This window comes from Esox lucius, chromosome 2, assembly GCF_011004845.1.
Source record: "Esox lucius isolate fEsoLuc1 chromosome 2, fEsoLuc1.pri, whole genome shotgun sequence".
NCBI lineage: Eukaryota > Metazoa > Chordata > Actinopteri > Esociformes > Esocidae > Esox > Esox lucius.
In genome coordinates this window covers 34463851-34477957 of record NC_047570.1, presented here as the reverse complement: position 1 = coordinate 34477957, position 14107 = coordinate 34463851, and the positions used below count along the sequence as shown (strand labels likewise).

At 48.6% G+C, this 14107-nt stretch overlaps 1 protein-coding gene across 8 annotated transcripts in view; it reads right to left on the bottom strand.

Moving 5' to 3' along the window:
- Window positions 1-14107, bottom strand: part of LOC105026500 (C-myc promoter-binding protein) — a 58845-nt gene that overhangs the window by 31199 nt on the left and 13539 nt on the right. For all 8 annotated transcript variants that reach the window (XM_029125199.2, XM_029125201.2, XM_029125203.2 and 5 more), the window contains exons 2-10: window positions 9318-9644; window positions 7616-7862; window positions 6901-6970; window positions 5481-5650; window positions 3292-3593; window positions 2748-2814; window positions 2254-2312; window positions 1796-1940; window positions 1203-1378 (exon numbers count right to left, since the gene is read on the bottom strand). In XM_029125199.2, coding sequence (XP_028981032.2) covers window positions 1203-1378; window positions 1796-1940; window positions 2254-2312; window positions 2748-2814; window positions 3292-3593; window positions 5481-5650; window positions 6901-6970; window positions 7616-7862; window positions 9318-9625 — 1544 coding nt within the window. In that variant the 5' untranslated portion in view covers window positions 9626-9644. The remainder of the gene's footprint in view (window positions 1-1202; window positions 1379-1795; window positions 1941-2253; window positions 2313-2747; window positions 2815-3291; window positions 3594-5480; window positions 5651-6900; window positions 6971-7615; window positions 7863-9317; window positions 9645-14107) is intronic.

The window sequence follows — 14107 nt, the reverse complement described above, 5'->3', positions numbered from 1 at the left end:
ACACCATACCCACATTGAAGCATAGTGGTGGCAGCATCATGCTTTGGGGCTGTTTTCCTTCAGCTGGAACTGGAGCCTTAGTCAGGGTGGAGGGCATTATGAACAGTTCCAAATACCAGGCAATTTTGGCACAAAACCTTCAGGTGTCCGTTAGAAAGCTGAAGAGGAAGTTCACTTTTCAGCACGACAACGACCCAAAGCACACATCCAAATCCACAAAAGCTTGGCTTCACCAGAAGAAGATTAATGTTTTGGAATGGCCAGCCAGAGCCCAGACCTGAATCCAATTGAACATCTATGGGGTGATCTGAAGAGGGCTGTGCACAGGAGATGTCCTTGCAATCTGACAGATCAGAGCGCTTTTGCAAAGAAGAGTGGGCAAATATTGCTAAGTCAATATGTGCCATGCTAATAGACTCCTACCCAAAAAGACTGAGTGCTATAATAAAATCAAAAGGTGCTTCAACAAAGTATTAGTTTAAGGGTGTGCACACCAGGTTATTGTGAGTTTTTTATTTTTCCCCCTCAAAGATTTCAGTTTGTTTTTCAATTGAATTGTTAATGTTAAAGGTGGAAACATTTCTGACATGATTTATCTTAGTCTCATTCTTTCACATCACAAGAACACGTACATGTGCATGAGCGCAGGGCCATCCTGAGCCACAATACAGCAAGAGGCAGGAAAGTTTGACACTCTTGTGGTTGGGGGCCCCTGTAATGTATGATTGACCTCTATTATGACTGACCCAATGTTGTGTTCAACCTTTTAGTAGCCTCAGTGTTGGCTAGTTGACGGTAGTTGTTTGGGAATGGAGCCGAAAGCAAATTCACACAAATAACAAACAGACAGGGGAATTCTGTTAAAATACATTATATTCCAATTACATGCTACCTCAACCCTGCCTGTCCTAGTTAGATGCGGCTGGTTTCAAGCCACAGCAGTGCTTACCAGAAAACAGAGTTTCTGTCAGAAGAAGCCGTTGCAGTGCTTACCAGAAAACTGTGTTTCTGTCAAAATAAGCCATTGCAGTGCTTACCAGAAAACTGTGTTTCTGTCAGCAGAAGCCATTGCAGTGCTTACCAGAGAACTGTATTTCTGTCAGCAGAATCCATTGCAGTGCTTACCAGAAAACTGTGTTTCTGTCAAAAGAAGCGGTGCCGAAGGCAAGACTATGTTTGTGTCGGAAAGAAGCAGTGCTTACTGGGAGATGGTGTTTGTGTCGAGGTCGACACAGCTGACGTCCAGCGGGGGGTCGTAAAGGTCAAAGTAGCGCGAGTCGACGCCCACGATGAAGGGGCAGGGGGCGGAGAGGACGCCCGCCAAGGCCAGCGGACACAGAGGGATGTATGGGCACGGCCAGTGGAACGGAAATATCATCTGGTGGAGTGGGGGACAGATTGAAGGAGGGGTGAATGGAGATAAGTAGGGATGTAGGGGAGTGCAGGGACAGTGGGGAATGGGAAAAGAGGAGCAGTGGTTTGGGAGGGGGGCAGAGGTTCATGGGGAGGAGCAGAGGTTTGGGAGGGGCGCAGAGGTTAATGGGGAGGAGCAGAGGTTTAGGAGGGGGGCAGAGGTTAATGGGGAGGAGCAGAGGTTTGGGGTGGCAGGGAATAGAATGAGAATAAACTGGGTGTTTAAAACTACTGTTGAAACCAAGAGCTATTAAATCAACACCACAGTGGCTTAGTTGCAACAAAAACTACTTAGAAAACCTCCACAGTAAATTTGTCAAGCTACGTTATTAAACGTCAGGCTAAGACTGAAACTCCTGAAGCTGATATGTGAGGCACTCACAGACACCAGAGCCTCAGTGACACTGGTCAGAACAGCCGGGCGTAAAGAATGGACCAGGATCTTGTGTTCCGTCACTGCAAACACCAGCAAGGTTATAGCGTTCTCCGGACCCAGGTTCTGCAGCAACGTGGAGAACCGACCACCACTGAAATACAGAAGAGTTGAAAAACACAAAGTAACACAACAAATATCTGCCGCATTGGTCAACAGGCAGGTAGGTTTTAGGGTTCCTCAGGGATCTGTTCTTGGATCACTACCATTCTCAATTTAAATGCTACTTAGTGATGCCCAGCCCTAAAATACCTGACTCAAGCAGGTCTCAGTCAAGGTTGGGATGAGCTGTTAATTCATTGTAGCAAATTTGTCACTGGCAGGGCAGGAAAAAATGCCTGCACATCCTGTGGGATTCCACTGCACACATGAAAAACCATATTCCTGAGCCACAAAGCCTGAGTTACCTGAGAGGCAGAGGGGATGAAACTGGCTGGCTCAACATCAGGCTGTCGTGAGGTGAGAGCTGAGGGATGTCAACACATGGTCACAGATTATCACAGGGTTGAGTCGGACACAAAATGGCTGCCATGCTTCATCACCCAGGTGGCTTTTACCAAAGACTCACATCAATCCACAATCAACGCTGAAAGGGGCAAGTTAGACACTTCTGTGAGGATAAAACACCTTGATTGCGGATGTAAACCAATAGATAAAATATCTCTAAATAATGTAGGACTACAAATAAATGTCACATATCATGTCTTGTCTAATAGCAGAAAGTGCAATTTTCAACTAATTTATCAAAACATTGGGAGGTGGCAAGGAGCGGAGGTTTCTGATTCGTATTGGGGAGGGGGGGTCAATGAGTCCCCAATGAGTAACCTGCCTCTAATCATGTCGGAGTCATGACCCCTGTCTTTCCCTGGCGAGAGGTACCACAACCGAGGTCCAAACTCACCTGCACTAGAATCCTGGGCCTCTGAGACGAGGGGAAAGGGATCTTATGCATGAAGTGGGAGATGTGCCTTAGAAGGAGAAAAAGTTGGAGGTCAAGAGGTCAAGAATAAACTCCAGTCTTGCTTAATTTTCCATCACACTGTATGTGCGTGTGTCTGAGCGTGGTAACATTGCGTGGAACAGGGGCAGAACAGAGGTACCTTCCTGGAGCGTGATTTAGATGGACACGCCTGATCCAAACTACGCCCTGTCTAACAGTCCGGTTCCAAAAACATATTGTCACATGACTTCACGTGTGACTGAACACGTGAAACATGTCAAGTACACAATCCTGTCTAGAATGAGTTGCAAGCATGTGACATTGTGATTATATTCTCAAAGGCCTAGTTACTGAACTAAATAAGGCCTCTGATGTTCATTAAAACGGCCCCGGAAACCATTGTAAATATTTCCCTATGCCCAGGGTTTTGTCTCTACGACATGTCTACCGACAAACCCAAAGCACATGTAACATATTGTTCCAACATACGGCAAACAGCGCTCACTTCTCGATGGGCAAGGAGTGGGGTCCGGAGATGGAGTATCGGTAGAGAAACGTCAGGAACTTGCGGAAGGCGTCGAAGAAGGGCCAGTGAGACAGCAGACAGATGCACTTGTTGGCGTGGACGGACCTGGGGCCAGCTGCCGGGCCGGAAGGGGACATGGCCGGGGATGTGGCCAGGGACGTGGCCAGGGACGTGGCCTCGGCAGACAGCCTGTGGTCCAGCAGGCCCAGCTGAGAGCGCTGTAGGTCAGTCAGGCACTCCTGGGAGTAGGGCTCATAGAACTGGATTGCAGCCCCATACACCTGAGAATGGGAAGACAGGGGGGGTTTAAGATGTCCGGTGACTATGTTGCAATGTGTACTGTGTGTGGACGTTACTTCACTGTAAGCCACCGAACAGATCGCAGGAGACAATTACATGACTACTTCATCATAGGTTTTACCTAGTGGACCTGGGAACAGCACGTTCCTGCAACTTTATGAGTTTGTGAGCACCATGGTCCTGTGTGTTTACGAGTCTGTGAGCACCATGGTCATGTATGTCTAGGAGTCTGTGAGCACCATGGTCATGTATGTCTAGGAGTCTGTGAGCACCATGGTCATGTATGTCTAGGAGTCTGTGAGCACCATGGTCGTGTATGTCTAGGAGTCTGTGAGCACCACGGTCGTGTATGTCTAGGAGTCTGTAAGCACCACAGTCATGTATGTCTAGGAGTCTGTGAGCACCATGGTCCTGTATGTCTAGGAGTCTGTGAGAACCATGGTCCTGTATGTCTAGGAGTCTGTGAGCACCATGGTCCTGTATGTCTAGGAGTCTGTGAGCACCACAGTCATGTATGTCTAGGAGTCTGTGAGCACCATGGTCCTGTATGTCTAGGAGTCTGTGAGCACCATTGTCATGTATAGCTAGGAATCTGTGAGCTTTGCACAAGAATGTATGTGTGTGTCAATCAGCAATAGATATACTCAGTTTCAAGGAAAACCTGCATTGAGTGAGGAAAAAAGCAGTATGAAAAGACCTCCTGAATGAACTCTACAACCTTTTCCAGAAAAACACAGGTCAGCTTTCAACATACACACACAATACAGCAGAACACAAACGCCCAGCTAGGTTATCCAAGAGTCAGGCAGAACCAAACAGGGGTTTGCACGGCAGCCATAATTTTGACGCTGCGTGTTTAGTTTTCCACCCGGTTCTGAGGCAGTTATCCAAACCTCAGGGGCTTTAGGAACGATTAAGTTCACATTCAGACCTGGGTTTCACCACATCTGTCAGATGGCCCAGAGTCAGGGGGGAGGAGGGGGCGGAGTGTTTGAAACGACATGGGTTCAACACCCCGAAAGCATTTTCTCTGGCAGGTTACCTCACACTCCACTGGCCCATTAACGTAGGCAAAGCTCAATCCATCGCAGACGCAAAGGGTCCTGAATGATTTCAAAACGCTACATCTCCAGTGTCTTCAGAGGGATGGTGGCCACCTGCTCACACTGCCTCCCTGCCTGTCGCCTCGCCGCGTCTCCTCTGCAGTTACCCTTTGAAGCCAGAATCCTTCCGGCAGCTGTGGCGGGCTGTCTAACTGCCTGCTGTCTCTCTCCGTGTGTGTTCCATTCCACCACAGTGTGTGTGTGTGTGTGTGTGTGACACACTTTCCCTGCTGGGGTGCTGTGCGTCACTGTGGTTTCCTTGTGCCCCAGTATGGGTCATGTTTTGTCTGAGGCCCCCTCAGCTGTTGTGTGCGAATGAGTGTACGTGCCAGTGTGTGTGTGAGTGTGTGTTGGTGTGAGTGTGTGAGTGTGTGTTGGTGTGAGTGTGTGAGTATGTGTTGGTGTGTGTGTGAGTGTGTGTTGGTGTGTGTGTGAGCGTGTGTTGGTGTGTGTGTGAGTGTGTGAGTGTTTGTTGGTGTGTGTGTGAGTGTGTGTTGGTGTGAGTGTGTGAGTGTTTGTTGGTGTGTGTGTGTGAGTGTTTGTTGGTGTGTGTGTGTGTGAGTGTGTGTTGGTGTGTGTGTTGGTGTGTGTGTGAGTGTGTGTTGGTGTGTGTGTGAGTGTGTGTACATACTGGTATGTGTTGGTGTCTGAGATAACACTGTCGGGAAGTTAGGTGCATGGCACGGGGGCGGGGGGGGTGCTTGATGTTGAATAAACATTCTTTGGGGTCGGGGGAGGGGCGTGTCTGGGCGTCGTGTGTGTTACCTTCTCTCCAGAGGATCCGGTGAGGACGAACGTGGAGAACACAGGGAGGGAGTATTTGGTGTGTGCCGGCCAGGCCTCAATGGACGCCCCCATGGGCAAGCAGAACAGAGGCACAGACTCAGGGAGGGGGAACGACTCATAGTCCTCCATAGGATACCGGCTGAACAGACCTGGGGGGGGGAGAGAGGAGTAAGGGAGGTTAGGGACGGGGAGAGGGAAGGGAGAGAGACAGAGTGGAAGTGACGGAGAGATGGGGAGTAATGGGGGGGAGAGACGGGGAGTGAGGGGGGGGGGAGACGGGGAGTGAGGGGGGGGAGACGGGTAGTAAGGGGGGGAGTAAGGGGGGGAGAGACCGGGAGTAATGGGGGGGAGAGACGGGGAGTAAGGGCGGGAGAGACAGAGAGTAAGGGGGGGAGACAGGGAGTAAGGGGGGAGACGGGAGTAAGGGGGGGAGACGGGGAGTAAGGGGGGGGGGGGTAAGGGGGGGAGAGACGGGGAGTAAGGGGGGGGGGGAGTAAGGGGGGGAGAGACGGGGAGTAAGGGGGGGAGACAGGGAGTATGGGGGGGAGAGACGGGGAGTATGGGGGGGAGAGACGGGGAGTAAGGGGGGAGGGAGTGATGGAAGGGGAGGCACCTCATCAAACACCAAGGTAATGGGTAGAATGTTAGATTGTTTCTATGGTAATTAACCCGCTCGGCAAATACAGGTCGATACCGCTCTAAATCTTGGCGTCTGTAAAACAATGCTATTACAGTCTGATTGTGCTCATCAGGGTAATTATCATCGTGACACAACACGACATAGCAACTGTGGTAATAAACGTGATGGACTGCACAACAAGGAGGCAGAGGCAGTTTAGTCCCTGCTAATTATCTAGCATGGACATTTCCCTGATTAGTAGGCCTGCTCAACTTCACTTTATTGTTTGCCTGTTTCAGACTACAGGGGATGGACAGACACACGGGATGGACAGACACAGGGGATGGACAGACACAAAGGATGGACAGACACACGGGATGGACAGACACAGGGGATGGACAGACACACGGGATGGACAGACACAGGGGATGGACAGACACAGGGGATGGACAGACACAGGGGATGGACAGACACAGGGGATGGACAGACACTAGGGCCTCTGGCATCAAGGACCTTACTGTATGACGATGCCTTAGGGGCTGCCAAGAGAACATATGGCATGGAGCTGGCCATAGCATTTTAATACACGCCAAGAATTTACAACAGGACAGGACATCCTGCTCAGGACCTTGTTGACCAGAGTCAGATTCACTTGAAAATGAGAATCTAAAAGCGTTGTTGCAAAAATCCCAAGCTATCACCAATAAGTCTTCTTTTCAGCAACGGTATTTACACGAGTACAGGCAGAGTTTTGTGTTTCCGGGGACCCTGGCCACTCACCTGCTTTGTAGGCTATGGTGTGTGTTTTGGCCACGGACTTCTTGTAACACAGGTAGACCGCGGAGCCCCACTGAAAACACACGTGAGACACATTGCGTCCAATTCAGTTGCACCATATTCTTTCGTAACTGCCAGGAATAACTTGAGCAATGTGTTGACAGTGGCAGTCATTAATGGATACACAACAAAGTGTGCGTGCGTGTGTTTGTGTGTTACTGCTAGCAAGAAATAGGAAAACATCTCAACTGGAAATAGACGAGGGGGTGGGTGGAGAACTGGGTTAGAGGCGCTTTTTAACGACAACTCTATGCATAAAGGAAAGGGAAAAAACAAACCCAGGTGTGTCGGGGGAAGGAAGGTTTGGTGTCTGCTTACGCCGTTTAGGAAGTGTGTGTGTGTGGGGGGGGGGGCTAGAGCTCCTCCTGAAAAGCTACTGGGTTTGCAGGCTTTCATTCTAGCCCTGTCTCAACAGGCCTGGCGTCTGGGGGATGCCTAACCCTGACAGTCATCCCGCTCTCCTCCCGTCTCACGCAGTCAGTCAGGTTACACACTTTTACACTTGTTTCAGCAGGGAGGGTTGACAAAGGAAACGTGGTCGTTTGAAGCATTGACCCCGGAGCGATTAGGGTTCGAAACCTGAACAGCACGGCTTATCACCTCGATCTAGCAACCCTCTGGTCACCGGTCAGACCACCCTCCCGTTGCCTCTCCTCACCATACTACTGTTGAGGTTCTTGTCGACCTTGCAGAAGGTGTGTGGGGGCGTCTCTCCCTTGCCGGGGATGATGACACAGACGTCTGTGACGGCCAAGGCGGCGTAGGTCTGGCTCTCTGTGGCGCGGCGATACGTCACGTAGATCCTCTGGGAGGACGTGGAGCTGATGTTGGCCGGGCGACCAGACGGTGTTGTCTGGACAACGTGGCAGCCCTGCTTTAGGCGCTCCTTCCATTCGTACAGGACTCTGAGAGGAGAGGAAAACTTCACTACATGACCCCTGACCTCTAACCCCCAACTATTCCTTCCACTTGTACAGGACTCTGAGAGGAGAGGAAAACTTCACCACATGACCCCTGTCCTCTAACCCCAACTATTCCTTCAACTCGTACATGACTCTGAGAGGAGAGGAAAACTTCACTACATGGCCCCTGACCTCTAACCCCAACTATTCCTTCAACTCGTACATGACTCTGAGAGGAGAGGAAAACATCACTACATGGCCCCTGACCTCTAACCCCAACTATTCCTTCCACTCGTACATGACTCTGAGAGGAGAGGAAAACTTCACTACATGGCCCCTGACCTCTAACCCCAACCATTGCTTCCACTCGTACCTACTGAGAAGAGGAACAAGTCGTTAAGCAACCAGGTTCACCCCTGATGTAGTACACAGTCATAAACCAATTCAAAAGGATTTGGTGTAAGAGCCTTGGCTGGAAGCCTGCCCCTCTAGTGTAAATAATCCTGCCTCAGTGTGCATATGAAGTAGACCCAGTCCATTGGCCCAAACACACGATGTGTACGGAGGCCTGTCACGACGTCATGTAATGACGAACAACGAGGACACGTTGAGGAACATAACATCTCTCAGCTGGAACTTCACAGAAAAACATCAGCTACTTTCCATAGTAACCGACCGGTGCATCTGCAGTTTGTTGTCACATCAGATGGTGAGTCATTTACTGGCTTCAGTCTCAGGGCTGATGTTGACACTGACTGGACAGGACAAGACAGGACTCTCGCTGAAGCAGTGTTTACACAACATGATGCAGAGAAATACACACACACACACATGCACACATACGCACATACAGACACACACAGACACACAAACACTTTCATGAACAATTGGATTCTCTCTCTCACAATCACTCAGAGTAATTCATTCTGACTCATGGGGAAACCCACAATGTATCTGTTGCTTAGGCCAGTGTTTCCCAACCACCTGAACCTATATTGGGACATGGAGGGTTTGCTACAGGGCCATATATATTTACACATTTATAAACAAGGTGTTTGAATCCTGAATGCTGATTGGCTAATAGCAAAGGTATTTGTAATTGTGTGGGTGTGGTATATACGGCTAAGAGCTGTTCTTAGGCACGACACATCGCGGAGGGCCTGGACATTATAATAAAATATTGTCAATATATCACAAATTCCAGAGATGCTTTATCGCACTTATGAACTGGTCACCAATGTAATTAGAGCAGTAAGAAGTGATGTGATGTCATAGTCATTTTATACAGTTTTTAATAAACCAGTGGTTTGAATCCTGAATTCGGATTGGCTGATAGCCGTGCTTTACGAGACCACAGGTATGACATCCCTTCTTACTGCTCCAATTGCATTGGTATATGGTTTATAAGCGTGATATCCACCCAAATACTCCACCTGGCCGACGGCAGGTCAAACCTACCCCAGGTCTGTGAGCGGTGGTTTGTCCCGCCCCCGTCTGTAACACAGGAATATCTGTGGCGCGAGGAGACTTCCGTTGTTCAAGTCAGCTGACAGCCCTGAGGGCGTGGTGTCCACACAAATGTACCCAGGAGGCACCTCTTCCCCGAGCGAGCGCATCACCACGGCGATGTCTGTGATTGGCGGTTTGGGCTTGGCTGTCTTGTGGCAGACATCGTCGAAGTGGATCTCCTGGCCCAGAGGGGTGGAGGAGTCGGTCAGGCCGGCCACCACGAAATAGTCTGCGACACGGGGTCCCTGGTCCTCCATGTCCCATCACTGGGGGGGCCTGGAGGAGGAGACAAACGGAGATCGGGTCATCAGCTCAGGTTCACCGGTCAGGACGTAACGGTCCTGCATTCACCATCATCCTCATCTCTGGTGATAGCCCATCCTTCTCGGGAGAGTGATATGTGTGTTGGCTGAAGGAGTCTCCTGTCTGTCTGTTGAGAGAGACAGAAAGACAGAAAGAAACAGACAGACAGACAGACAGAAATAGAGACAGAAAGAGAGGGCAGTGTCTAAAAAAATATTTGCAAAAGATTCCAACTCTTCATACAAACAGATCTTCAAAGCATTTCCGTGTAGTGTCTTGCCCTCCTGGAATAGATGTACAAATTCTCAAAACAAAGTGCCGCAATTTCACATTGAAAAGTGTAAATACAGACACGTACAATCTAACAGTGCCTGCTGACTGAGCCAAGTGCCCTGCCTTTTGGCCAAACGCATAACCCATTTACAACAAGGAAAGTCAGTCGTTTTGCAACTGAAGCTGACCAGCGATCACAGGATCGATCAGCACACTGCCAGTCTACTGCAGCCTTTACTGTTCACAATGTCTTCTAATGAATCTATAGCAACCCACTAGGACCAACAGCCCGGAACACTGCGCAATTAGTCTCATATAACAGCACTTTCCCTATTGTTTTTCCACCAGGTCCAAACGGGCTCTGTTCAAATGCAGTGTCACCAAACAGGCATTAGGGTGTCATTTGGGAAGCAGATGTAAGGTGTGGTTCACACATTGCAGCAGTCCTCTGGCTGTGTCGTGCCATGCTGTGAACTGCGAGAGGACTGCAAACACACATGCACGCACACACACACACACAAACACACAGGCCTTTTTAACATCTGTGGTGTAAAGAATGCAGTGTGGGGCATACTGGTGGTGTTTAGTATTTGCCGTCAGCACGCACACGGCTGCTTGAGAACCCACACACACACAATATAGTACACACATCTGTTCCTGCTTTATGCAGGCTATCAGGTTTCAGCAGATAGGTCATAAGGTCAGGGGGACCAACAAACCCGCTTGTAAGAGAGTGTGTGCGTGCAAGTGGAATAGTGGGCTACATATGAAAAACTGTTTTGCGTGTGTGTGTGTGTGTTTGTAGTGGATGGATGTGTGTGTGTTTGTGTGTTTTAGGGCGCCCCAGGAGATCCACCGATGCTGCTGTGTGTTTCCCTGACCTCTCCAACATCCTGGCTGCCTGACCTCTCCCACATCCTGGTTACCTGACCTCTCCCACATCCTGGTTACCTGAGACAAGTGCAGCTACCTCCCAGTTGGCCTGTCATTCCATAGACACACCAGGCCTTTGGTGTGGCTCGCTGGTGGGGAAACACGTTTTTTGGTCTGGTACTAGTGTTATGCCCTACTCTATTATGCACAGATGAGGACAGCAGTTAAAATGCAATAAGATTACTTTAGGGAGATTACTGCTGTTAACCTTCTGAAGGTAGGCTCTTAGCCCATTCTACCGTAGTTAGCCTACTGTAGTTAGCCTGTCGTAATTAACTACTTCAGTTAGCCTGCTGTAGTTAGCCTGCCATAATTAACTACCTCAGTTAGCCTACTGTAGTTATTCTACTGTAGTTAGCCTGCTGTAATTAACTACTTCAGTTGGCCGGACATAGTTATTCTACTGTAGTTAGCCTGCTGTACTGTATGCATGTCTCAGGGACCATGTGTGAGCCAGACAGACCTATAAACTTGACAGGCAGGAAGCTGATCAAACAGGGAATGTGGACCGGGATATTTCACTGGAATGTGAAGCCGGAATGGAAGGGTAGACCAGGGCTATGTGGAGCATGGACTGTTCCAGAGAAAATATAGAAAGTGATACGGGGAGGACATTGAGTTAAATACCACCAAGACACTGTGCTGAAAATCACAAAATCCATTTGTGCCCACTTTAAGTCAACCAATACAATGCATTTGCAAGCATGGCTTCGCTGCCTTGTCCCTCTGCATAGCTGAATGTTGGAAACACAGAATTGCAATAAAAACTCTTGTTTCAGGAACACCACTCACATTTGGAGACTGATAAACAGTGCAACCTTAAGCCTGTCGAAATAAGTCAAAATTAAAATGTTTGCAAAGCAGATGCTCTTACCCAGGTCGACTTAATGCAGTCAAACTGTTTTACACAGTTTCAAACTTGTCCCCCGCAAAACCCACAGCCTTGACGTTGCAAGAGCCCGAACTCTGACAACTGAGCAATACAGTTAAAGCAATACCCCTGGTGGAATGACTACTTCCCTGAACAAGCAGACCACAGAACACTGTGTACTGTAAAACCTAAATGTCCTTCAACCCCTGGCAGACCCAGGACCGGACTAATCGTCTTTCAGTCTGAATCACCTCACAGCCTGATAGAACGTGGTGATGAGGGAGACACACTGTGCAGTAGAAGTGTCAGTGCACACAAGGGTGAACAAGTTTTTCTGCAGTGTCTGGTCGATAGCTGGAAGAGACGGAGGGAGAAGGGAGAGAAGAATGAACTCTTTCTCTTTGTCTCTATCTCCCTCTCTTGCCTTTATCTTTCTGTGTGTCTATCTGTTTCTCTCTGGGTGTCTCCTTTCCTTCTCTCTTTCTCTCTCTCTCTGTCTCCTCTCTTTCTCCCTAATGGGACGGGCAACAGACTTATTGGCCCTGGCAAAGCTTTAGCTCAGTGGGATTACCAGTTAGCATTTAGCCAGCCCTGACGCAAGGCCAAGCACAGAGCCAACACTTCTAGCCACATCTAGGCTAGCCCGCCCTGGATAATTAGTCTCTCTTCTACACACCCTCTGACTCCATAAGTCTGGCATCAATAGCCCTCATCATGCTGGCTTACAGATTCATTATTCTGAAATAAAATCAACACAGAAAGAGAGACTTCACAATCCCACATTAGAGAATAATCAATCTGTGCTTTTCAAATACAAAGATTGTTCCTCTGGAGAGATGGAGGGAAATTTTAACAAGGTCTTGAAAAACGTTTGTCGTCTTGACACACCTGGATTAATAAAAGTCCCCTGACAAACCAATTCGTCAGCCGCAGGCTGCTATTCAAAATCTCTGGAATGAGGTACGATACCTCACTGGAAGGAAACAGGGCACTTGGTAAATAGTCAAACATTATACATACGTTTTTCATTTACCAAAATCTATGGCCCCCTAACACTGTTACACGGGTTCTCATTACCTGGGGAATTCCAATGTGATGTTTACACTACAGAATTTCATAGTTTCTATTTTTCTTTTTATACATTTTGCCATGATCTCACATTAAAGATCTTATAAGTGAAAAGGTTAGTTTGTACTTCATTGTGCTTGTAGCTGAGAGTCTGCAGAATCCACATATTGACGCACTTCATTTTACTATAAAGGAAGACAATTTTATAAGTCAAAATAGTGCCAGATGGCAATAGAAAACCTTCAAACTTTAATGGTTTAAGAAAAACTGATGACTGGAACGTCAACATGCCCTTCTCTCAGGTGTCCCACAAACTAACACAAACCAACGTTGTGTATCAACCGCCCGTGATGCTTCTGAATCCACCTTAAAAATCATGTCCATTACAGGTGTGTTTGGTGCAGGTAGGCTGTTCCTACGACTCCTCCGCTCTCAGATTTCTAGCCACCAAGGTTTGTGCAGTGAGGAGAGGCTGTCCCAGAGCTAGCCTAGCTCGGTGCCAGACAGGAGAGTTGATTGATCAATCAACCTGGCGTAATGAGTGAGGATGTAGCACCGCCGTGCCCAAACTATAGCCATGCCAGACTCATTTTCTGTCTTGGCCATGACAGCTTGAGCCATCCATGTTTGGTTTTCGGCAGGACTTGTCCTTCGTATTGACTCTTCGCTCTGCGGCCGACCGTCAACTGAGGGGAGAACTAACAACCGCTTAGTCCGCTTCGCCGCTTTGAAAGGACGCTTGATGTCAACAGGCCTTGTAATCTACAGGGTTTAAGTCCTCACAGTGTATAATTGGTGTGGAATGCCAGGCTGGCAGAAAACTGCACTAGTTTTTCTTCCTCAGTCACATTAAAATCATTCAGCAGATGCTCCCATCCAGGGTCGGCTCACAGTCTAATCAGCGCATTCATCTCAAAACAGTTAGGCAAGACCACTACTAATCACACCGAAGAGATGTTTCCTCAACTGAGTAGCTACAGGAAACTTATAGAAATAGAAACATTCTATGGTGCTCTTTCTAGTCACTCAGAGATTCACGTAACCTACAACCACATGTGGCCTAGCTAGCTTTATCTTTCACTGCTCTCTCTCTTTCTGCTCGTCTCTCACTGCTCTTTCCCTCGGCTCTCTCCCTCAGCTCTCACTCTCTGCTCTGTCTCTCTCTGCTCTCTCTCTTTCTGCTCTCTCTCTCTCACTGCTCTCTCTTGTCAGACTGCAGAGACGAGCAATGGGGCGGACGAGAGCAGAGAACTCATTCAGGCCAAGCTAAAAATATATGCCTCAATGTGGA